This window comes from Oryzias latipes, chromosome 2 (genome assembly GCF_053564925.1).
Source record: "Oryzias latipes strain Hd-rR chromosome 2, Olatipes_Hd-rR_3.1".
NCBI lineage: Eukaryota > Metazoa > Chordata > Actinopteri > Beloniformes > Adrianichthyidae > Oryzias > Oryzias latipes.
Window position 1 is genome coordinate 13,958,143 of NC_136238.1, and position 25,731 is coordinate 13,983,873.

Genomic DNA, 25,731 nt, shown 5'->3' on the forward strand with positions numbered 1-25,731 from the left:
GTGGATCAGAACTGCTCCGGCGTTCATGTGGATCTGAGCTACAGTCAAACGGGTCTGTTTTTACCACAGACGATGTGAGTTACTAAGAAAACGAAGCATGCTGAGAAAGTAGAATGGAAATGTTCAGACGGTTCTTTGAGACATTTAGACAAAATACCCTCAAAACACCGGTTTCCTTTGACGCAAGCAGTTTATCAGACTTGATATTGGATTTGAAAAAAAAAATAGATTTTCCCCCCAAAATGGTTGTTTTATTTAAAAAAAACAGTTTTTGTTACAGAATCCAGAGCAGTTCTGCGCCTGGCAGACGGTGAACTCTGGCTCAGCTCCTCACAAACCTACCAGGCTGTTCTCCTTCCAGGCTTCTGGGAATTTGGGTCGTTGCTTCTCCCTGGAGACCAGGACCTGCATGTCCTCAAAAGTTGGGTGGTTCCCCACTTCCGCCTGAAAAGCCATCTGGTACTCTGGCACCGACTCTCCTGCAGGAAGGCAGAGGGACGGGCGGACGATGGGTTCTGAGATCAGATCCGTTTCCAAAACAACAAAAAAGGGGGACGCAGACTTAAAAAAAAAAAAAAAAAAGTCCGACAGAGTTCCTCACCTGGGAAGAGGTCGCTGCAGCGCATGAACGTCTCCCAGTAGACGAGGCCCAGCGCGTACATGTCCACCTGCTTCAGAGCCGACTCGCAGTCCCTCAGGTTCACGGCGCCCTCCAGCACCTCCGGCGCCATGTAGCGGATCGTTCCCACCTGGAAGACGGGGATGTGTGGGGAAAACCAGGTTTCATGTTCCAGTCACATACATATTACAGTGAAAAGGACAAACAAAGCTTTATTTTGGAAATGACAGTCTAAAAAACCCAAATATTATTAATAAAACAGCTTTGCCTGGGTCTTTACCTCACTGATGGCGGCGTTCTCCTCCTCGCCATGGCGCGCCGGCCTGTTCCCCGTCAGCTTCATGGACAGACCGAAATCGATGATGACGCACGTGCCGTCGGCTTTGGCCAGGATGTTCCTGCTGTTCAGGTCTCTGTGCGACACCGCCGGCTTGTACAAGTCTTTACAAAGAAAAAAAACAAAACGACAAAAGTTCACAAACTTCTTTTTTCCTTTTTAAATCGCCCCCGCCGGTTGCAGTTCCAGGCGCTGTCCAGCAGGTGGTGCAGCCAGGCAGCTGCAGATTCGTACCATTGGCTTGTGGTTTTCTGCCGTCCCTGCAGCTTCCTGTGCTCATCACTCCTGAATCATTTCAGCGTTTTTACCCAAATCACATCAATTCTTTTGACTTGGACGTCACTTTAGTGCAGTTTGATGTTTATCTACGCTGATGAGGAGAAAAAAGGAAAGTACGGCCGGCGAGGCCGAGGCCCGGCGACAGAGCAGTGAGCCACACACATCCTCATAATTTATCCGCCTCCCTGGTTTCTCCCTTTTTTTCTTTCTTCTTTTTTTTTTTTTAACTGGCTGCAGGCAAAGGCTATAAATACCCTGAGCAGGGCGTGCATGCACTGTGTACATGATTGTTTGTCAAAATACTGCGAGAGAACACTCTGGAAGGCGAGGTGAAACACCACACTGTAGACCCCAGCTTACCCCCTTTAAAGATTTCCGTGTGCAGGTAGGCCAAGCCACGCGTGACCGAGTGGGCCAGCCGGCAGCTTCTGACCCAATCGTTAGTATGGAGGGTCAGATAGTGACTTAGGGAACCCTGAGGAGGAAAATTCAAACAATGAGACATTTGTATACTGATAAAGGGTGTTAATCTTTGGTTTTTAGAAACAGCCAATAGAAACAGCCAAAAATACTAGGAAAACAAACAGCTCTCCTCCTAATTTTGGGCATCGTTTCTAAAAATCCTCGTTCTTATTGATATTCTCCTCATCCTCTCGGCATCATCAAAGCTGGAGTTTCACTTCCATCAATTTGGTTTAAGACCCGACGCAAGCGAATTAAATCGATTATTCTTTATTCCAAAAGTCAATTTTGTTTGGTTTTTAAATAATAAGGGAATCAAACTGAACAAATGTGGAGCTTTTGTTATTATCGGTGTGAGGAAGAGCTGTGTTTTTGCCTGAAAACGTGGACTAGTAACAGCAGGAGGCTCACGTGTGGGTAATACTCCATGACCAGCAGGTACTCGGTGCGCCCCTCTGGGCCCGTGCGCTCGTCGGCGGCGATGAAGCGAGCGATGTTGTCGTGCTCCAGCAGCGGCAGGCGGTAGATGGAGCACTCGTTGAGGAAGTTCTGGCGGTTGCCGACGGTGAAAACCTTCACGGCGACGGGCTGCTCTTCCAGGGAGCCGCAGTACACGGCGCCGTACCGGCCGCGTCCAATCAGCTGAGGCGGGGGGAAGGGCGGGAGAGAGAAAAGGTAAATTTCTCAACATCCTGTGGGTTTCATACGTTTACAACTTTGCTAATCTATTAACACCAAACAACATTACACAGGAAAGAAAAATCTTAAGGGGGAAACAAGAGTCAGAAGGAAGAGATAGAGGAGGTAAACTAAATTACCCATCAGCAACTCGATTACACCGTTAACCCGTTCAGATCTGGGGCGGCCTTTGAGCACGGGAACTGCAGAGCGGGTTGAAACTCATTCAATTAGTGCCCTGAATTACCCAGAGCGCAACATGCTGTTAAGGCGGCCCCGGCCACTCCGCCTTAAAGAGCCGTTTCCACGGCAGTACGACGAGAACGCAGGGCCGCATTAACATGGCTCTAATTCCTGCCTCCAAACTTTATCTCGGGTTAGAAAACAAACCCTGGTAAACAATGAACTTGTTTAGTCTGTGACTGAGGCTCCACCGGCTTCCCGCCCCCACCACAGGCAACGAGTTTAATGTGAGAGAGCGTGTGCACATGATAAGACGCAAGGACGTTGTTCGGAATTCAACTGCACCCCATCTACGCCTAAAGGGAGACAACGAGGCTGCAGACCAGAAGCCCTGCGACGGGTTTTGGAAATGAAATCCATCATTTTTAAGCCCAAGTCTCTGTATTTAATTTCTTAAAACAGTTCAAATTAATACTTTATTGTCACAAATAATCAATAATCTACTTTTAAATCAATTAAAACAGGCAGTTGATGTTTCTATGTTCCCAAGAAAAAGGAGCTTTTATTTTGTAAACCTGAAAGCCATGTTCTGGAGCTAAAACATTAAAATAAAATATTGCTCTCAAGTCCAAAAACCTCAAGTTTCAAGTCTTGGAGGTCGAGTCTCTTCATTCAAGGCTTCAAGTTCGAGTCCCAATTCCCTATCTTTGTTTTTTTTTCCACTTTGTCTTGACCGTCAAAAAACATGCTAAAACTTTAGCCTCTAATCTGAAGGCTAATTTATATGATTTGATTAAAAAAAAGGTATATTAAAATGTTTTAGAGTCGGGTGATTGCATTACAATTAACACCTGTGATGTAATTTCCCTTAAAATATGTCAACTTCCAGATTGAAGCTCTTTAAAAAACAAAAGTGCAGTTCATTACATAACCACTAGGGGCTTGTGGCTTGTAACTGTTTTCTGACTTTATTTTTTGAATCTTTTCTTGTTAAAGCAGATAATATAAAGTAGCTTAGTGTTACATACTGTCACGTTTCTCTTTTTATTTTGCATTGTTTTTTCCGTTAGTTTTTGCATGTTTTACGTTGCTAAAGCTTTCTGGATCTCTGAAAAAAACTCTTTGAGACACTTTTATATTGAAACCTTATGTTTCAAGTCTTTGAGGTTGACTCTTAAGTGTAACTCAAGTCCCAGTTTTAAGTCCCAAGTCCCTATCTTAGGCTTGTTCTAACTTTACTCGACATGTTGATAAACATGCTAAGACATTAGCTTCTGATCACTAGCATTATATTTTTCAACACTGGTTTGCGTGACTTGAATAAAAAAAACGTATATAAAAATGTTTTAGAGTAAAATGATTGCATTAGAATGAAAAACTGTGGCGTAATTTGAAAGAAAAAAAAAGTCAACTTATTAAAGCTCATTAAAAAAGCTAAAGTGTAGTTCATCACAGAGCCACTAGGGGATTGTTACTCACCCTCCCCAATTTTTATTTGGTGTAATTGATTATTTATCAGGCATGTTTTTAGGATCAAAGCAGACACTATTGAGTGGTTATTAGTTTCACATTCTGTTAAATTTCGCCTTTTATTTATGTTTTTTTTTACATGTTGCTAAAGCCTTCTGCATCTCCGGAAAGCACCTTTAAATTCAAAAAGGCGCTGTACAAAAATAGCACTACTAAAAATAATAACATCTAGGGCTAATTTTTTTTTTGACTCTTCTTTACCTGCATGTGGTCATTTGGAAAAGCGTGTCCAGACCCGCAGGGAAAATGGAAAGTCTATTAACCTCTACTATAAACGCCGGTTTATATTTTTATCCAATGCATCAGAGAGAATTATGCTGAAAGCTTCAGGGGCCTCGTGTTGTTTGCTTCACATTAGGGAGGCCGCCTTGTTAGCATGAGTCATCCTCTGCAAAATCAGAAAAATCAAAATCCACTGACGAAGGCTTCTTTGTTAAATGTTTTGCTGCCGCACCTGCTCACCTTTTTCTACTTTCAGTTTCCAATTTTTCCTCTGCACACACACACACACACACACACACACACACACACACACACACACACACACACACACACACACACACACACACACACATACACACACATATACATATATATACACACACATATATATATATATATATCTCAGCCTATTCCTGCTTCGGAAATTGGAGCAGAGACAAACAACCTGGTTCCTTGGCTAGTTTGCCTTTATCTGCTTAAACAGTCACTGTGGTTCGATTTCATGCAAACTATATTGACGTCCTCTCACAATGTTGGCTCTCCCATTTCCAGATCCGGTGTCAGTGTAAGCACATCCCTATTTTTATACGCCTGACCCGGAGCTTTATTCGCGCTGCCATGGTCGGATGATAAAAGTCACATTGAAATGACAAATGCAACTATAAACCTTGATGTATTTTTGGGCGCATCATTTTTTATATTTTTTTTCTCCTTCGGTTTCTTCTTTCTCCTCTTGTGTTTCTTTAAAAGCCGGTAAGAGCGTGGAATTTTTTTTTTTTTTTTTTCTCAGAAGCTTTTTTACTTCAGTATAAAAAGATCAATTTATATCCCAAAAAAAAAAACTTTCCATTTTTCGGTTGAAGTGGTGCAAAAATAAAAGCCCCTGTAGTGCTACACAAGCTTCTAATGGCTCTCTTTTTCTTTCTTTTTTTTTTGCAGTCGCTTGAAAGTTAGAAACCCCCAGAGACGGAGAAACGGGGAAGCTGGCGTGGCCGACCTCCAGCAGTTTGAGATTGTCCAGGTCCAGGGAGCTCTCGGAGGCAGCAGCTTCCATCATGTTCAGGTTGTGCAGGCCCTGTTTCCCGTCTCCTGACGACAACAACAACAGAAAAACACAACAACTCAGGTTCTTGCAGCACATTCTAGCGACCTTCGAAGATGACGATTCCTGCTCTCTTCCTCGCAAGCTCAGCGCCATGGTAACTCACCGTGCATCATGCGGTAACCGCAGAAGGCTGCTACAATGAGCACGGCCAGCACGGCGACCGTTGCCAGGGCAATAATTATGGTCTCTTCTTGGCGCAGTGTAGCAGGGTCTACAAAGCAAGAGAAAACATTTTTCTTTTAAACATAAAAGTAGGAATTTGATGAAAAAATGGTAAATGAAGAGGACATTTCTGGATGTGAACTTCTTCCGGGAGCCTTGGCCTATGTCTGTCAGCTGAATGCACACAAACTCCTTCAGCTTGACTGCTAAGATAACGCAAACATACATCATTTAAATGAAAAAGAAGCTAAAAACAAGGCCAATCTTGAAGCTGTAAGGATATATAAACAATGAAAAAGTGTGATTCTATTTTAAAAAAAAACTTGTTAAACATCTCAAACTGATTTTTTTCTTTTATTTGTTTTCTTGATCGACAGAACCATCAAAGACGTTCCGGGAAAAAGCGAAAAACCCTTTGAATACCAAGTAAACCGCACAAACCAGTTTGGTTTTTGTGTTGTGTCTGTTGCCATATTTTTACTAGATGGTCCCATCTGATTATGTTCAAAGTCAGATAAAGCCTGTTTTGCGTTCAGCTAGCCAAGAGTTGAAGCGAGTTCAAAGACTTGCATCGTACCATTTTATGGAAAACAGAATTCCTAAAATAACAAAATAAATAAAGAATCAAATGCTTGATACTTGAACAGTAGTACTTCTGTTTTTGCTTTCACACTGCACCTTTGAGAGTGGACAAACTACAAGAAATGCCCTGCACTTACAGGCTGCTCCATTAGAGGGCAGTGTTGCCCAAAAAAGGACTTTTCCTTCCTTAAAGCATTATGTTTACTAAATGGACTTTTTTTAAGGATTTTTTTTTCTTACTCAAAAAGTTGGTGCTGTTTCTGATTTGAGTAAAGTTTCCTTCTCAAATTCTCATCAGTTTTCGATACACAGTGGTCCCTCACTATGTTGTGGTTCACTTTTTGGAAACATTTTAGAGTAATTCTGCATGTTTTTATTATTTTTTTTTATAGTGCATTGTGTTCTAATCGGCTGTAGACCACTGTCAATCAATCTTAATACTTTCATTTTTTTTTAAACGGAAAATAAGACGTCACCAATTTCACAAAGTTAAAATCGAATTAATACAAGTATTTTACAACGAATATTTTTGAATCCACTGGTGACAAAAATGTTGGTTGTTTACTAAAAAAAACATTTAAACAGATTTATTTCGCAAAAATTGTTCAAACGGAATGCATTGTGGTCTAAATTGTGGTGAGCAGCGATGCATACTGGTTTTTCACAGCGACTTCTGGAAAATTTGTAGGGCACTGAATTTTAAAATTTTATATTCGAACAACACTACAAAATGGCGAACGCACTATCTAGTGAAGGAATTCGGACCCAACCTAAGTGCCTCTTGAACATCGTGTGTTCAATCTTTGGTAGCTAATAGATCTTTTTTTATGTTTTTATTTGAGAGTTTAAACGAGAGATAATAGTTTTGAAATGTTCATCAAAGTGCAGAGTGTCCTGAGGGGCTTTACAGCCTAAAAACATCGATCATTCCACTTTGCGAACTTCACCTAACGCAGGTTATTTTTACCAAAACGAGGGATCACTGTACTTCTTTTCAGTCTGTTTGCATTCACACTGTTGCTGAACCTCATCAGAGTTCACTTACAAGCTGATTTCCAAGCTTGTTAACGATGCAACAGATTTGACTATAACCTTCCACACCTGCAGAACCAGGTAGACCAAACAATCCACAACATCTCCACTTCAACCAAAAAAACAAAAAAAGAGCAATTTGAGGAAGTAAACTGAGAAGAGCTACAAACCAAAAGAGAATCTAATGTTTTGCAGATGTGGGTCAAGTTGTTGAAGCCTAATGCATGTTTCTATGAGGGGGAAAGGAAAAGGTGTTGCCACAGAAATACATGAACAACTGCTACAGTTTCTGGGTAAAGAGACATGAAGTATTTGCCGTGTGCTGTCGTGATTACTCATCTAAGTTGGTAGGTTCAGTTGGAAGAACGATCCTGATAATGAGGTTGATTTTGGAGCTGGTTTCTGTCATCCATGAGTCACCTGCAGCCTCTGACAGCAGATGCTCTGGTATGATTCTCAAACTTTATTTCACCCACCCAACAAATGAATGCCATAATAATGTTCACTTGCATACATTTAGTCCATTTGGTGATTGATTTTTTTCAGCTTTTCATTTCAGTTGGTTATTAAAAAACAGTTTTTACACAACCAATCACAACTTCTTAATATAAAAGCCGAAAGAAAACCATTTTTTTTAAATCAAAAAACAATCCAAGAAATTCCTTTTTTAAAGGAAAATCCATCAATGGATTTTAGGATTTGATCTTAAAGATCCACTCCAATGAAAATGCTGTTTTATGTGTCATTTTTCGGATGATGGAGGACGTCTATTGAGAAAATTGAGCTCAAAATCTGAATTCAAATTGTCTGAAAACATCGGTCGTTTGAAAAAAGCCCATATTTGTGACATCGAAAGTACGCCGGCCGGGTCATAAACAGAGAGCTCTCACCCACAACTCAGAGGCGAAGAAAATACGGATTTTGAGCGATTATCAAACTTGTAGTTGTATTTGTTTCTGCCTTAATGAGGTAAAGGTAAAACATTCTAGCAAAACTAACATATCTATAAAAAAAACAGACTGTATTGTGGACCATTTGGGCTGCTAACAGCAGACAGACAAAAAAACACACACATTTGAATGCCACCAGTGTATAAAGACCATCAAAACCACAGTTTAAGCTTGGAATTTAAGATGGAAGCAATGACCAAAGGTCTAGAATCTAAAACCTGTCTTTCTTCCAGAAAGAGGCCAAAGATTCACTAACCCACCACGAGTGCAGTGGTGCTACTGGGACACGCTGCTGTGGTCAATAAAAAATGGCTTCTAGAAGCGACACGTTTTACACACTGTGCATGACAAGGCCCCACTCAAATGCCAAGGTCACCTTGACACAAGGGAGCCATCAGGAAAAACCGCTGACACACACACTTCTGTCTTCATATCTCCAACCCCAGCCTTCTCAGTCGTCGTGTTTCCAGTTGACAGCATCCGTTGCCTGAGCCCTCGTACAGGGTCAAATGCTTTATTGGAATCTGGATTACATGGTTTTTCACTAGATATTAAAAAAAAAAAGAAGTTGGCCCTTAAACCTGCATCAGAACATTTAAGAACTCTAATAGAACTCTATGGCCTATTAGGGTTGGGCGATGTCCCCTAATTTGGCCGTTGACGATGTTTGCTGTCAACCATCGTGATGGACGATGACATCGTGGGGGGGGGGGGGGGGGGGTTGTATTTTTACATTTTTCGTTCTTATATAACTGCTATTCGTTTTTTTGCTTTTTTCATTTTATTTCCCAACTAATGACTAATCCGCGATGATCCAGTATAAACTGAGGGAAGTGACTTTAACAGAAAAAGTAACAAGCAAAATAGAAGAGAAGTGTAGTCGCTCCCGCACTTAATTAGTGAAGTGGACCGGCGGAGCGCGGAATTAAAGCTTTGTGTTTGATGGGAAGGGGGGGGGGGGTACATGAGCGGTATGTGTGGGAGATTTAAGACTGCGATCCGTCCTGCAGCTCTAGGGGTACAAGCAACCGAACTCAGAACCGGGTCTAAACGTGTGTGTCTGAGCACAGCTCGGATCGTCAGCACACACAGCGGTTTGAGCATCAAAGCAGAAATGTCGCTCAGTCCTTAGAAAACATTCAAACAATCACGTGGATTTGTGTTTCCAGTCGTGTCCCGACTAAATAAAGGCTGATGTTATTCTTACACGTTTACGTGCAGCGCCACCCAAAGCTAATGTTGTTAGCCCGTGTTAGCATACTGCTAATCCTGGCTCCGTTCAGAAAAAGCACTGACCACACGGATTAAAATTCAAATGATGAGCGAACAGGTGTTTGATAATAACCGTAACATTATTAAAAGCACGTTTAAGGCCCGTACACACCGGGACGAATATTCGCCAGGCGTTATTCGCCAGCGTTTTTCGCCACGTTTTTTGTGTTCACACCCAGGCGATTTTCGCTGACGATGAGTGGAGTGAACATGCAATTTCATTCCCTGACATTAGATGGCGCTTAATGTAAAACAGAAATACTCCTGTACACAAGGTGGCGCTGCGCAACTTTACGCTTCTGAAAGTCGCTTTTCACTCAGAAGAAGAGAGCAAGTATTTACACGCTTGTCAGAATCAAACAAAGAAAACATGAATATTTCAAGCACCAGTAGCTCCAACTGGTGCTTGGTTCGGGGATATTTTAGAATGTCCGTCATTATTGCTTCGCGGTTGTGTAGACGCTACTTGGCGTCTATCTTCTTCGCTGGTATGTGTGCTCAGCAAGGCAGTTTTGTGTTTGAGCGCCCCCAAGTTGTGTTTTACTGTAACTTCAGAAGCTCCAGACACGTGAGCAAAAGCGCCATTCTCATTGGTCGAGGCGTTTTTTTTTTTTTTTTGACGCTTTAACGCCTGGCGTTTTTTCGCGTCGGTGTGCACACTCTCGTTGGTGCCCTTTGTTTAGTCACGAGGCGTTAAACGTCGGCGAAAATCGCCGGCGAAATTCGTCCCGGTGTGAACAGGCCTTTAGAAGATCGTCTCGTATTTTACCGAGCTGACATGTCAATATATATAGCCGCTCGGTGCTGTTATCGTTTTGTATTGAATTGTTACATCCAATAAAGTTTGGAAAAAAAAGCCGCTCGGCGGAAGTTGTATCCCCTTCCGGTTTTCAAACTGCGCATGTGCGAATACTGCGCATGTGCGAATGATTTATTCCGACCGAAATTGTGACCTTAGTGAACGTTTTTATATTCTGAAAACATTTTTCTGGGCCCATCTACACGGTTGGATTCCAATCCGACCATTGATCCCATCAAGATATTTTGTACATGTAACCGCGGCTTATGGTGTCGACGCGCAACGTGGCGGGGGCGTGGCATCACGATGGTGGTCTCTCCATCGGGATGTCAGTCACCCATCACGATGGACGATGATATCGTCCATCGGCACAACCCTATGGCCTATCTCTTGGTGTTGTGACCCATCAGAGGGACAACCTCTTAAAAACGTGAAATCACTTGAACTTTTTCAGACTGCATTAATGTTACACCGATAGACCAGTTTCCTTTGTTTAATCCAATTGTCAGTCCAAACTTGTATGATAAAAGTGCTAGTTGCCTCACAAAAATCTGACTTGTTCATAAGGAACCACACAAAACCACTTGACAAATCTCATGTTACTACGGCAACGACATGGGTATGGGAAGAATTTTAGGAAATATCGGCACCATGAAAAGCTGTAAAAACCTTTTTTTTTTTGGTGTTCCGATGAGAATTAATGTCTCCACCCACAACCATCGTGATGGACGATGACATCGTGGGGGGGGGGGGGGGGGGGGTTGTATTTTTACATTTTTCGTTCTTATATAACTGCTATTCGTTTTTTTGCTTTTTTCATTTTATTTCCCAACTAATGACTAATCCGCGATGATCCAGTATAAACTGAGGGAAGTGACTTTAACAGAAAAAGTAACAAGCAAAATAGAAGAGAAGTGTAGTCGCTCCCGCACTTAATTAGTGAAGTGGACCGGCGGAGCGCGGAATTAAAGCTTTGTGTTTGATGGGAAGGGGGGGGGGGGTACATGAGCGGTATGTGTGGGAGATTTAAGACTGCGATCCGTCCTGCAGCTCTAGGGGTACAAGCAACCGAACTCAGAACCGGGTCTAAACGTGTGTGTCTGAGCACAGCTCGGATCGTCAGCACACACAGCGGTTTGAGCATCAAAGCAGAAATGTCGCTCAGTCCTTAGAAAACATTCAAACAATCACGTGGATTTGTGTTTCCAGTCGTGTCCCGACTAAATAAAGGCTGATGTTATTCTTACACGTTTACGTGCAGCGCCACCCAAAGCTAATGTTGTTAGCCCGTGTTAGCATACTGCTAATCCTGGCTCCGTTCAGAAAAAGCACTGACCACACGGATTAAAATTCAAATGATGAGCGAACAGGTGTTTGATAATAACCGTAACATTATTAAAAGCACGTTTAAGGCCCGTACACACCGGGACGAATATTCGCCAGGCGTTATTCGCCAGCGTTTTTCGCCACGTTTTTTGTGTTCACACCCAGGCGATTTTCGCTGACGATGAGTGGAGTGAACATGCAATTTCATTCCCTGACATTAGATGGCGCTTAATGTAAAACAGAAATACTCCTGTACACAAGGTGGCGCTGCGCAACTTTACGCTTCTGAAAGTCGCTTTTCACTCAGAAGAAGAGAGCAAGTATTTACACGCTTGTCAGAATCAAACAAAGAAAACATGAATATTTCAAGCACCAGTAGCTCCAACTGGTGCTTGGTTCGGGGATATTTTAGAATGTCCGTCATTATTGCTTCGCGGTTGTGTAGACGCTACTTGGCGTCTATCTTCTTCGCTGGTATGTGTGCTCAGCAAGGCAGTTTTGTGTTTGAGCGCCCCCAAGTTGTGTTTTACTGTAACTTCAGAAGCTCCAGACACGTGAGCAAAAGCGCCATTCTCATTGGTCGAGGCGTTTTTTTTTTTTTGACGCTTTAACGCCTGGCGTTTTTTCGCGTCGGTGTGCACACTCTCGTTGGTGCCCTTTGTTTAGTCACGAGGCGTTAAACGTCGGCGAAAATCGCCGGCGAAATTCGTCCCGGTGTGAACAGGCCTTTAGAAGATCGTCTCGTATTTTACCGAGCTGACATGTCAATATATATAGCCGCTCGGTGCTGTTATCGTTTTGTATTGAATTGTTACATCCAATAAAGTTTGGAAAAAAAAGCCGCTCGGCGGAAGTTGTATCCCCTTCCGGTTTTCAAACTGCGCATGTGCGAATACTGCGCATGTGCGAATGATTTATTCCGACCGAAATTGTGACCTTAGTGAACGTTTTTATATTCTGAAAACATTTTTCTGGGCCCATCTACACGGTTGGATTCCAATCCGACCATTGATCCCATCAAGATATTTTGTACATGTAACCGCGGCTTATGGTGTCGACGCGCAACGTGGCGGGGGCGTGGCATCACGATGGTGGTCTCTCCATCGGGATGTCAGTCACCCATCACGATGGACGATGATATCGTCCATCGGCACAACCCTATGGCCTATCTCTTGGTGTTGTGACCCATCAGAGGGACAACCTCTTAAAAACGTGAAATCACTTGAACTTTTTCAGACTGCATTAATGTTACACCGATAGACCAGTTTCCTTTGTTTAATCCAATTGTCAGTCCAAACTTGTATGATAAAAGTGCTAGTTGCCTCACAAAAATCTGACTTGTTCATAAGGAACCACACAAAACCACTTGACAAATCTCATGTTACTACGGCAACGACATGGGTATGGGAAGAATTTTAGGAAATATCGGCACCATGAAAAGCTGTAAAAACCTTTTTTTTTTTGGTGTTCCGATGAGAATTAATGTCTCCACCCCCGTCGGTTAAGCCAGTGAGTGAAAGAAGCGCTCCTCTCTGCTGGTTAATGCGAGCTGCACACACTCGTGCCTCTTGTTTAAGCTCCACCAAAGGGGAAAACGTCCCAGGTTTAGACTTTTAATGCTAATATCTTCTATTCGGTTACATGTCATTCAGCACATCTTTCTAATCAAATGTTTTCACTTCTGCTTGTTTCAAAGATTAAAACATGTTTAAATGTTTTATTAGATAGTTCAAAGTGTGAATTTAAAATCAGATGGAACTTGAAACAAAAATTAGTTCGCAAAAACCAGGTACAGTCAGTCCTCGTCAGCCCGGACTTGAACGTTGTCTTGAAAACCAGTGGAGTCGTAGCTAACAATGACGCAACTTGATTGGTGATGTGAAAACCAATTGAGTCAGTCCTTGCTAGCTAGGACTTAACTGGTTTTGAAGTCACCGTTGGTAATGTCAAGTCAACACAAAAATGTAACACTTGCTTACGTGCTTACACAATTAACGTAAATCATCTGATTCTGTTGCGGAAAAACAGATTTGGCTGTTGAGCAAAACTATGCTAGTAAAATGTGATGTATACTGGTGCCAAAAACGTGAAGTGTTGTATAACGGGTGCAAAGCTGATATGGAAAAGGCGCTTTTCTCCACATCAGAATCAGCTGATTCACGTAAGCGATCATAGAGTTGTGGAAGGTTGAAAAACGTGTTATTTACTGGAGCCAGTTCATTAAACAACCACTATGGGGTTATTGCACAAACGAGTGTGCGCACATTTATGTCAAATGGTTAAACTTAACAATAAAAATCTCGTTTTTCTTAAAGCCCAACGTTAACTGTACTTATTTTGTCTATATTTGTTTGGATGTTTGACTTTGAAGTTATGCAGAAAATGAAGCTCTGTCTTCAGGCTTAACATCTACGATCTTGTCTGAGCATGCTTCAACGACCCTCAGATTTTCTCCCACTTTAGGACACTCCAGTGGCTTTGAATGCTATCAGGATAGCGGCGACCAAATATCCCAAATGCGTCTACAGCGGCTCCACAGAAACCAGAATCAGTCACATGACCCTATCTTCTGTTCTTAAGTAATGATTGTTGGTTCACGAATAAAAGTGATCTTTAAACTCCCCTGGAACTTGAAACTTCTAATTTTTGGAACACCCAATGAAAGCAGAGCCAACAAGACGACAGTAGTCCTAAAGGACATAGACATACAGACGATAGATTTGAGATTCATCAGCAGTCGACAACCTTCTTTGCTTTGTAAGAATCCCTGCTAGCCCTTTGACTCCTTGTACTCGTGTTTAGATTATTTTGGATTCTGTCATTGCTCAATGCCTGCACGAGACCGGCCTTACAGTCAGTCAAAACAGTCATTTGGCAGCCATTTGGCAAATGACTCCATTTCCCACCAGCCGCTTCACATCACGCACACCAGTTTCTGCCCGGGCACGTCGGACTCAGAAAAGAAATCCAATATTCCGGGACAATATGCACTGGGAGTTTTACAAGCTCTGATCAAAGGCGAATTCCTTTCTTTTTCACTCCGCCGTCGTCTGTCTGCACAGAGAGACGGTCGCCTGCGTGCCTGCAGACAGGCGGAGAGCAGACGCCGCGAAATCCCTGGAATGCAGAAAGACAATGTGCGTGCCGGAGAGTGTGTGTTTGTTTGCATGTCGGCAGGAGAAGCGAGACGAGCCGGCGTTTGCTACCAACCCTCACCCCCACCCTTCCCGCCACACATGCTGCTTTCATTCATCACTCAAAACGTGACAAACAATTAACAACACTCCTGTTACACACTCCTCGACTCTCCAAAACCACAACAGACAGGCAGCAACGCAAACCGCTTCCTGTTGGCTGTTGCGTCACAAGTAGGGAAGATAATCCAACCCGTACAATCCGTAAATTATTTCTTTCGTTCACTTATCCTTATTGTTTATCCTCAAAGTTAAATAAACATAGCAGAAGTGACATAAACATTCAATTTAATGTTTTTAAAGGGTCAAATCTAGCTTCCATCGCAGTTTTATTGGGAACCAAGCCTAAAACAGAACGAAGGCGCCACACAACAAGACAAAAGTGTGGGGCTGCTTACAGATGGGCTGCGCCGTGGTCGGACTGGGCGTCGGGAAGTCCTCTGTGAAATTTACATTGCACATGTCGCTGCCACAGCAACAGAAGTGGTATGTCCCATTCTGGATGAGAGGTGGCAGGTGGGTGACCACGCAGCGGTCCTCGCGGCAACCGTTGTGTTCGGCCAGATGACTCCAGCAGCCTGGGGGGGGGGGGAACAGAGGAAAAGCTTAGTTCCTTCCTGCTCCCATGATGCAATGCATATCACTTTTTTTTTTGTCTGGAAACTTATTTTTTACTGAGATGAATAGATAAAGGGAGTCTATTGTATTTTGACCAATGCACAGAGCAACACTATCTAAATATAGCTTGAAAACTTTATTCATAAAATAAAATAGGATTAAGTTAAATAAACTATTTAAAAAAACACAAGAGTTTTGATTTAGATTTTAAAAAAGAGCTTTGTGCAGGGAAAATTCTTGTTTTGAGTTTTTAAGCAACTTTAACAAAAATCACGAACTTTTTCTGTAGAAATGGCAGCTGAATACGTTTTTCCCCCACCTCCCTTTAGTTTAGATATTTATTTATGTACAAACTCAGGTCCAAGTATAAAAACCACATGCATACATAAAAGACAGTGTAACATAGACTAGTAAAATAAAATAAAATCACCAGTAAAGCACCATAAAGTAAGGAAATACTATAAACAATTTAGTGCTATAGGCATGATATATAGATATATAAGAATAAAGTTCATCTCATTGGAGGCTTTTTCACATGCAGTCTAATTAATCTTAGCGGTTTGTGGAATCCTGACACACAGAGCCTTTCATTTATCGGAATAGAGCTGTGAAACAAAAAGTCCAGAGCAAGATTCACGAGATTTGCACTGCTTTGACATATGACACCAAATCAAATCAAATCAAATCAAATCTTATTCATAAAAAGCGCTTCTCAGACATTGTGCAGCTCGAATCGCTTTACAATTAAAAAAGAAAACAGACATTGAGTACCGACAGTCCAGTATGGACACTATATGCTGTAGACGTAAGCTTGAACGCGCTTGATGTGACCGCGGCATACGGCGCAACAAATTATAGGCTACATTAGGCACAACAAAAAATTCATAGACATTTGTAGTATGACTGCAATACCCAAAATGCCTATAGGGGCCAAGTGGCTGGTAGTTACTAAAGGTAGTAGTAGTTTTAGCAGTAGATGACCACATTATGCATACATCTAATACAACTTGTGCCGGTATTCTCAAATGTACATCAAACAACTGAATGTTCTGAACTAAAATGTGTTTTTATCTGAACACAATCCAGACTTTTAGGACTAGAATACCTTGTTTGACCAGCCGCACTTCGCCGGGAGGACTCTTCTCCCACAACCCGAAGCAGTGGCTGCCCTTGGCACATCGGATGGTGGTGTTCTCTGGGGACACCCGGCCTTCGCCTTCGGCCACGCGCTTCACCTCCCCCTGCTGCTGTTGGTCTGTGAAGGCACACTCCCTCTCCTCGCCTTGCGCCGCTGTGAAGACAAGGAGAGTTGAACATTCAATTTTGAGAAATTTGGGTTGGATTTCACCAAAAGTTGGTGGTTAGGCATCGAAAGTAAACACAATTATTAATCATTTTAGAGTCTTATCCCAGCTGTTTTTTTCTAGTAAATCCTTGCAAAAGGCGAATGATCAGATTTCTGGGACTTGACTGTACAAACGAATAACCAGGTGGTGAAAACCAAAAAAAATTGCCAAGGAACATTGTAAGATGTTTTAGTGAGGGACCAAAACAAACAACAAAAAAAACAACTAAACTGGAGGAGAAAACAACTAGAGGTTTTCTTTCCAATGACTTTCAGAGCGGAATTTTAATTGACGTGGTACAGGATGTGTTGCGCAACAGGTTGTTTGCTGCTTCATTTGTCCAATTTCCTGGTACAAAGGGTAGTTTCTCTTAAAAATTCAGTGCAAAATATCAACATTTTACCATATTTAAGGCACTTTCGTTAGAAAAATCTAGATTTTGTTGTCAGCAGTGATGTCAGACTGAGAGGTGGATATGCCGATATGAGGGAAATTGGGTAAAAAAAAAAAAAAAAAAACTGCCGTTACACAAACAAAAAGATGTGTAGATGAAATTGTTATTTTACACCAGTTGGGTTTTTGTCACTTACATGCATTTTGTTTGTATCTGTGAATGCGCTCTGCTGCTAAAAACAGAGCCATTAATAATAAAAAGGCGGATACAAATACACTCATCCGCTGTACTCTGGCACGGCACAGACGCAGTGCCGCTGAGCCAACCCCAGGAAGAATGTGCAGATAAAAAAACAACGGTCCATCTGCAAACGCTGCTGCAGCTCACCAACCACAGGATCAATAGAAAAACCAATTTAGACTGGAGCCTGAAGGACGAAATGCTCGCAGAGAGAACAGAAAGGCTCCATTTCCTTACACATTCAAATGATTGACAACACTGCAAAGCTTTGCGTGATGCTGTCAGTAAAAACTGGAACCAGAGCCCAGAGTTGTTGATCTGATGTGAAGATCCGGGAAACGCAGGGTCGTGCCAGGAAGGAATCTTCTGAATGTCACTGTGTACACAGACGTGGGTCATTTCTGATAAGAGAAACACGATGTGCCACTCTGTTTTCCTGAGGTCTAGCTCCTCCCTTTCCTTCTCTGAGGAGGCGGAGCGCAGCGCTGCTTTTGCAGGGTGGAGGGCGGCCGACGCTTGCCCAAGGTCGAGCTGTGTGGGCCGAGGTGGAGGCGATGGAGTGGTAGCTGCGCCGGGCATGACGCCAGCTTCTCCTCCTCTGTCCTCATCCAGATAAAACTCTCAACCCTGGCCTACTGTGGACCCCAGCTGGACCCCGGGGCCTGCACCCAGGGCTCGCCTACTGTTCTGGGAGCGTGACTCTGCCTGCAGAATGAAGCTGCGCTAATGCAGAATGAAAGCAGTTCAAAGTTAGAGCGGAGTAAAAGCGAGGATTCAGCGCTGATGAGCCAAACGAAATTACAATGAGCTGATGGTTCCGTCGTCTCGCTCCAGGCGGAGGCAGATAATTCTGTGGCTGAGTGCATTAACAAGCCCTAGGTTAAAATGACCACTGAAAGCTTCATGCACTGTTTTAAAGACATCCGTGCCAGTATCTACATGCTAGTTAAACTTTCAAGTTTTTAACCCAACCAAAAGGCAAAATCCTTTTCTATTTTAGCTTTACATAACTTTATTAAATCTTTACAGATGAACGACAGACTTTTGAGGCTGAACTTCAGGATCTTTGTTCATTTTGAAGCTTTTTCTCAAGGAAAAAACTGTTTACATTAAGGAATAACTTTCATTTTAATTCAACAAATTGTCACTGGGGGGCAGTAAACCCGTTAACACTGGCAACACCTTAATAACACAAACTCTACCGCAACTCTTTAACTATGAACGTAATCAACATAAATTAGCCGCTTCTCAAAGCTGCGACAGAATCAGCTGATTTAGGTTGATTTAGTAGATACTTCACTAACGTAAAGTGTTGCCTATCGGCGCAAAGCTGCGTTTCTCTGCTTCTAGTGGAATTTGGTTAATTGCGTAAACAGTTGAAGAATTATGGTAGTCGAAAAAACGTCAACACTGGAGCTAAAGCTCAGATGATAAAGGAGCTTAACAAACAAACAAATAAACCCTAAACACCATCCTGGTATCAGGATATTTCTACCTATTTTGTATTGGCAAATTTGAAAAGCTCAAGAGCCCTAATAAAAAAAATTAAATCAGTCGTTGGAGCGCCCTGCTAGTTTAAAAAAGTACCTACACCTAGTTGTGCACTAGTTTGGCTTTTAAGAATTGGTGGCACCATTTCTGACAGCAACATGAATAGACTTGTTTGCATAAACACCTCTCTAAACTTACGTAATGTAAATGAAAAAAAATGAATAAATAATAAACGGCGCTCTGGCATGTCCTTTGTGACTACTAATCTCTCCACAGCGTGGGCCGACTCCGCCAAGTGTAAGATAAATGTAATGAGACGATTAAAAGGGTTGCAGCCGAATGGTGTTTCGTAGTGAGGATTTGTTTTTTGTTTCTTTGGCCAAAAAGAGAGCAGAAAATGAAATGTGTCCTCTATTGTTCTGTTTACCCAGCCCACATTCATCTTCTTCACAGATGACTGATATTGTAGGGCTGGTGATTGATATTTCTGAACTTTAAGAAACCAACGCCTAGTTATAATGTAAAACAATACATGAATGTATGATGATTTATTGGTCTGTTTTAACTGTGAGATCCCACAATTATTTAGTCATGTCTCCGCATTTATTTTAGCTAGGAGGTAATGAACTGAGCCATGGGGGAGTCAGAGGCCATTTTGAACAATACGGAAATAGGAAAACAATAATTAGGACGGGTACTTCTTGTGGCTTATACGTGATTATAGAAGAGGAAAAGAAATAATGGATTTTTTTTTTTTTTTAAAGTAGACAAGATTCAACGTAATTTATTAACAGTGTTCCCTCGCCATATATTGCAGTTCTTCTTTCTGTTTTTTTTATAATGCATCCTGATTGGATGTTGACCTATTGCAATTTTTTTTTTTTTTAAATAAAAAGGACACGTAACTGTCTGAAGAAATTAGCAGTTCTAATAATTGCAGAACATGAGGTCTGGTCACAACAGGTTAGAAAAAATAACTAGCTAGTTCCGCTAGTAGCCTTTCTTAATATAAAAAATAACAGCTTCACAATTACCCAGCAGACATTTTCAAACTATTTCAGATTTCTTTCTATATTTGAATAGGCTTTTTGAAGAATCTGAAGCTTTGAAATTGAAATGAACCACACTAAGGTTCATCTGCAAGTAAACAGACCCTTGTTCTGTAAAACACAACTTGCAAGCATTAAGGCACAGCAGAAGAACCTACTAGGATGACCAGTTTCAGAATCTGGTACTGCGTTATTTAAAGGTTTGCAATCACCCGAAGTGATGGAGGTGATGTCAATGATTGCGTCTGCGCTAGGACAGCAGCAGTTCTGAGCTGTAGGAAGGGCTGACCAAAGCTCATTTCCCCACGTTAAAGTCATTATATGACAGCAGTCACGAAGTACTGAAGGAACAGGGTAAAACAACACAAAAAAAAAAAGAACTGATCTTATCCATCGTAAAATATGCTGCATTCTCGGTCCTCAAAGCAGGCCCACAGGGAACCAAGTGTTATGACAGGACACGAGTAGTGCAGGAGGAAACAGAGTATGGAGACAAAAAAACAAAGGAACAATGGAAGGAGCACAACAGAAGGAAGTGTAAAGCCAGTGACAACACCCTGACGGTAGAAGGCATGTGGACTATGCAGCACAGATACACTAAATAGTCCTTCATATGGCAGAATTAGTTTAAAACACGACACGGAAATGTACTGTTGGCTATTTAAACGGTACGTAACCACCATCTCCTTACTAAATTCGACTTCAAAACGTGTGAAGTTTTATGTAAGCAACACACTGACGGACGTACAATACATAAGAGTCATTGTGCCGACAAGGCTAACAAGTGTGCTCAAGAAAGTTTGTAATAGAATGCTGATGGCAGCTTCTTAAACCCACAAATCTCCTAAGATATCTGAACAACGGGGCTTTGTCTACTACTAGTCTTTGTTTTAACTAAAAAGCACCTAAAATCGGCAGTAACCGAGCCCCATCTTCAGTTCCTGAATATGAGGTAAACCAGAAAACAAACAAATGCTGCAGTTCCAACAAAAAACACTAACGGCAATCTGCAGAAATTTTCCATTGACTCCGGTATTACAACGTCCCATTTTACAATATAAAAAAATTGTGTGTGTATATATATATATATATATATATATATATATATATATACACATATATATATATATATATATATAAACCCTTTAACACCCAAGCTGTTGCAGACGACAGAAAATACCACACGGTCTCGAACTACCCTGACTCTTCGACCGTTCACACAAATATTGTAATTCCCAAAGATTCTCAAGATGGAACTCTCTGCGGTTGGCTTGTTATAATTGTGTAAAAACTAATGTACTAATGTAAAGTGTTGCATATCGTCACAAAGCTGCTCAACTTTAAGAATCTGTACTTAAATTGTGAAAACGGTCGACGAGTTCTGGTAATTCAAAGAGACACTGGAGCCAAAGCTCTGTTGTTAAAGAATCTTATTTTCTTAAAACTAGCTGTTTAGATTTATTAGGGCTGTAATGTGTGCACTTTTAGGGGCATCTTTTTGATTGGCAGGTTAGTGAATCATACAGAGCTTTTTACTTTGGCCCACTCAGCTGCCATTGAAGTGGGCGGAGCAAACTCCAGGTAATTTTCCCATCCTACTTTAGCCTTCATTTTCCCCTTACAGAATGTTTCTGGTGACAGTAGAGCTTATCCCTCTAGTCAGAGATGTTTATGGTTTAACTATCGGAGCAATTTTTCACCCTGAACCTAAGTAGCAGAGCTACTCCAGCAGATGTTCATACGCCCATATTTGAAAAGTTAAAAACAACTCTAGCTCAAAGGATGTGACGGATGGAAAAAATCCCTTTCTGTAGCTAAACAATTTCATGTTTCAGTTGATTAGTATTAATAATGTAACATTTTGCCCCCATATAGCCTAGCTTAACATTCAAAAAAATAGCAAACATTATGCATCTGCAATGTGACTCAAAAGGTAACTTTTTTTCTAGTTTTCTTTTTCATGTCAGAAAACTTAACTTAAGTTGTGCTTTAGTAGTCCACACATTTGAGTCTTGGTGCACTTTTGATATACATATAGTTTGGATATAAAGTTGATTTCCTTTGTTCTATTTGCATCTATAGCTGAGTCGAAATGACTTGAGTTAGCAAATTTTTTGTACAAACTGACGAAATTGAAAGTATGTTGTGTGGCCTACATCTCAATATCAAGTTCGTGGATTGTGATTCTGTCCCTAAAAGACTGACGTGACCTTTAGTCCAGTAGCTGAACTTAATGAGCAGACTCAGATCCAGATTCCTTGTTTTCAAAATTAAGATTGATTGTCACCCAAGACTGAGATCAATCTCTAAATCTAATCTTCAAAAACACACACAGATGAGGAAGACGGCATTTTACACGGTGGAGCTTTAAGCCGGCAAGCCTGAACTTTGCTTATCTTCCCGCAAGAATCGCGCTAACTACCCTCGTGTCACTTTACATTGGGGTCGCCTCCAGCCGAGTTTTTAGTTGGTTCACTTTGGTTGAGTGTTTTCCGTGTTTTCTTGGTCGGAAGCCAATCTCTGATTGGCCAAGGCAGGCCCCGCTCCAAGAGCTTTCACTGCAGAGCTGCATTGTGGGTCAGAGCCTGCAAGCAAGCCCAGCAAGTCCAGTGGAGCGAGGCAGATGAGCCGCAGAAAGGCTCCGGAGTCTGCTTTGAGCCTCTTTTGCTGGATGATGCGGGCACTGCTGAGTGTTTACCCATGGCCCAGTTATTTGCTAATCTCTCCCTCCTCCCCCAACTGGCCTTCGGTGCACCCTTCCATCCCACCCCCCTCGCAGACAACCCCTTCCACTCAACTTTGCTGCTAAAAAACAACAATCTAATCTGGCTCTCCCTCTCCCTGCTGCCAAGGCCCATGGGAGGAAGACAGGGCAGTCTGAAACTTTGATTTAAAGGCTGCCTGTGAGCAGACGGGTTGGACGAGTCTGACTTTTGGGACCAGCACGAACATTTATGAAAACCCCAACGTGTCTTCTCTCTTGCACGTCGTTTTCATCACACAGTTGCTTTCGGTCTGCTATCAGTAGAACCCTCCGCATGGTTTCCCTCTGAAGCTGCAGCTTCTTGCTGAGCCACAAAGAAAAAAAAACAGAAATATTTGCTGACTCCTCCAGTTTTTCTAAAGTCCTCAGGTTGAGTTTAAAGACGTGGTGGTGCGTTGGTGGGGGTTGCCTTTAATCTGCCCCATCTGCTGCCCTGTGACTGCCCACTCCCCCCCTCGAAAAGGACCAGGACTCAGTCCGTGTCTGTCTGGGTCTGGTACAGTTATGCTAATCCTGGAGTTTAAACCATACCACACCACCCCCTACAACCACCACCACCACCACCTCCCCCTTTTGTCAAATACTCCCTCCTCTCTTTCTGTTTACTCCAACTTTCCCAAATATGTCATGAAAATGCAGATGACAAGAGGAGTTTGCTGTCGCTCCATAGGGGGGATAATCTCAGATTACATGAGTAAAACAAAGTGTGGTTTGCGTCTGAATTGACGTGTGTGACATCATCGTTTCCTCGTTGTTGTGAATGAACCACAAGCACCTCTAAGGGCCCGTCTGACAGCAACAGACCTGTGCCGAAGGTTCTGAAACACCAGAACCACTTGAGATTAATTTATAACCACTATTGCTTGTTGTGGTTATAAATATGTAACTCAATATTCCAGTTTTCAAATAAAGCAAAAAATTACTAAAAACAATCGCAAAAAATAATTGTAGGACCATTCAGAAGTTACTGAATATTATTGTTATTAAATTACCTGTAGTAAAATGTGACCTAATCAATGATTGGAGCATTTTTTCCCAAAAACATTTATTTTTTAATTAATTATAGAAATTTACTTGTATTTAGTGCAATTTTGGATCAAACCTTCAAGAAGAAGACAATCGTTTAAATACCGTATTTATTAGAGTATAGGTTTTTTGCATAGTTTGGCCAATGGTGCGACTAAAGCTACGTCCACACCCCCTTAGCAATGTGCGTTCAAGCGACGACTTTTAACTAAAAGTCTATGTAACACATGTAAACCCGCATTTCGGATTTATAGATTTAAACTTGGTTCACCTTTGACCAATTCAGGACTCAAATCTGGTAGTAAAATATAAAAATATAGGTACCATCCTTTTTATTTCACGGAAGTACCAACCGTTTTGATCATGGAGGAGAACTTAAGGGTGTATTCAGACTGGAAAAATCTTTTGTTCCGGATCGAATCAGCTTCATTTGTTCCTGATCGAGTCCCAAACCTTGCATTTAGTCTGTATTCAGAATGGCATCAAGTGACCCATTCTGTTTTTGACCAAAGCTTGTAAACAAAATCACATGTGTAAACATCTCTTCAGCCATTGGCCAGGAACTACAGGGGCGGGTCAAAACAACAAGAGTAAGACGGACATGCTGCGCTTTATATTCCTTATAGGGACTTTTTATGTCAATTGCCAGTTTGGAACGTCGGGAACAACACTTTTTATTTGTTACTTTGTTACGGCGGAAGCGTGCTATAAGGCGGTTACCGGCAAGGAGACTGACTATGTGCTTTTACTAAGAGGATGCTAGCAACTGCGGTGCTGACGTTGGGCATGAAGGTACGCTGATGAGTGTTTATGGCATATAGATTGTCATGAAAACTGTGAGAAACAATATGTGTCACGTTAATAGTTGTTTTAATGAACCTCCATTCATCCAATCACATTTCAATGAGTTGCTGTGTCTCATTGTTGTGGTGTTATGGCATTGTTTTTATCTTTGTGCTAAAGTTTAACGTTGGAAGTGGGATCATCTCGACCCCACTAGACAGTGGGCTGAACCTTTTTTTTTCAACAATTTATGATCTTCACTGCTGTCCATGGATTATGAAATTCTCTTCACCTTTATCCGCTTTTGTCATGGTAGGGATAACACATCAATTTAAGGGTGGGGTCATTTTGACCCCACAGGATAGCACAAGGTTTAAGAGAATTACGTTAAGGAAACTACTAGGTAGCTTTTCGGATGACATCACAGCAGTGCCGGGTGCGTGCCGTGTAACGAGACACAGAAAAGCATGTAAGGCGTTTTCGGCAAGTTAAAGTAAACATTCTAACAAATAAACAGTTGGACTCTTTTTTTCTTTTCCTGTTTGATAACAAGACAATCGTTGCTTTAGTTGTCCGCAGCTCATCCATTGCTTCGTTCTAACTCTGTTTACATGGGTTACAGTGGTCGTTTTGGTTCAGCTGCTCTTCTCCGAGGACGGATTCTATTCAGGCTGAGAAATCTCAGACCAAACCGTACGATTGAAAACGAACCGAACCACCTCCAACGATGGGTCTGAGAGCGGTTCCTGGTCCCAGACCAGGGTTCGCTTTAATGTATTCAGGCTGAAAATTTGTTCCAGATTATCAGGGGAAACGAACTCCGGTTCATTTAAAGCGACCAAGTGTGTTCCGTCTAAATACACCCTAATAATTGCAGTTTGTCTCCGGCTGAATATATACGACACCAAGTCTTTTATATCTCAGAGTAGAGCAGTGAAAGAAAAAAAACCTGGAGCAAGATTTGCACCACTTTGACATTCAACTTTACTCTTTGCGCTTTTAGCACATTCTAGATTCCTCCTATGGTTCATGAAGCAAAATAAGGTTAGTGAAGCATGCAGTCTATAATCATTATCTATGCTTTTATTATGATTAATCTTTCAAGATGAAATATCAGTTCTTGTTACTGTATTTCATTGTCTCCCAAAGTACGACTTATACTCCAGTGCGATTATATATGATTCTTTTCTTCTTTAATATGCATTTTTCACCATCTGCGACATGTATTCAAGAGCGACTTAGCGAGTTATAGTCCGAAAAATCCTGAAGGTCGTATTTTGTTATTACA

At 41.8% G+C, this 25,731-nt stretch overlaps 2 protein-coding genes across 3 annotated transcripts in view; one reads left to right on the forward strand and one right to left on the reverse strand.

Moving 5' to 3' along the window:
• ical1 (islet cell autoantigen 1-like) overlaps positions 1 to 6,221 on the forward strand; it is a 33,267-nt gene extending 27,046 nt beyond the window's left edge. The window contains exon 16 of the transcript XR_013648179.1: positions 5,250 to 6,221. The gene's annotated coding sequence lies outside the window, so the exon portion shown is untranslated. The remainder of the gene's footprint in view (positions 1 to 5,249) is intronic.
• The window catches only part of LOC101167856 (bone morphogenetic protein receptor type-2), a 39,919-nt gene that overhangs the window by 5,384 nt on the left and 8,804 nt on the right, over positions 1 to 25,731 (reverse strand). Inside the window, exons 1-10 of one of the 2 annotated variants that reach the window (XM_078932836.1) lie at positions 17,568 to 17,591; positions 16,456 to 16,641; positions 15,131 to 15,310; positions 5,519 to 5,626; positions 5,308 to 5,399; positions 2,109 to 2,339; positions 1,596 to 1,710; positions 900 to 1,060; positions 602 to 749; positions 343 to 479 (exon numbers count right to left, since the gene is read on the reverse strand). In XM_078932836.1, coding sequence (XP_078788962.1) covers positions 343 to 479; positions 602 to 749; positions 900 to 1,060; positions 1,596 to 1,710; positions 2,109 to 2,339; positions 5,308 to 5,399; positions 5,519 to 5,626; positions 15,131 to 15,310; positions 16,456 to 16,641; positions 17,568 to 17,571 — 1,362 coding nt within the window. In that variant the 5' untranslated portion in view covers positions 17,572 to 17,591. Of the gene's footprint in view, positions 1 to 342; positions 480 to 601; positions 750 to 899; positions 1,061 to 1,595; positions 1,711 to 2,108; positions 2,340 to 5,307; positions 5,400 to 5,518; positions 5,627 to 15,130; positions 15,311 to 16,455; positions 16,642 to 17,567; positions 17,592 to 25,731 lie in introns of those variants that run through there. The other variant, XM_023965187.2, reaches the window with a different exon arrangement.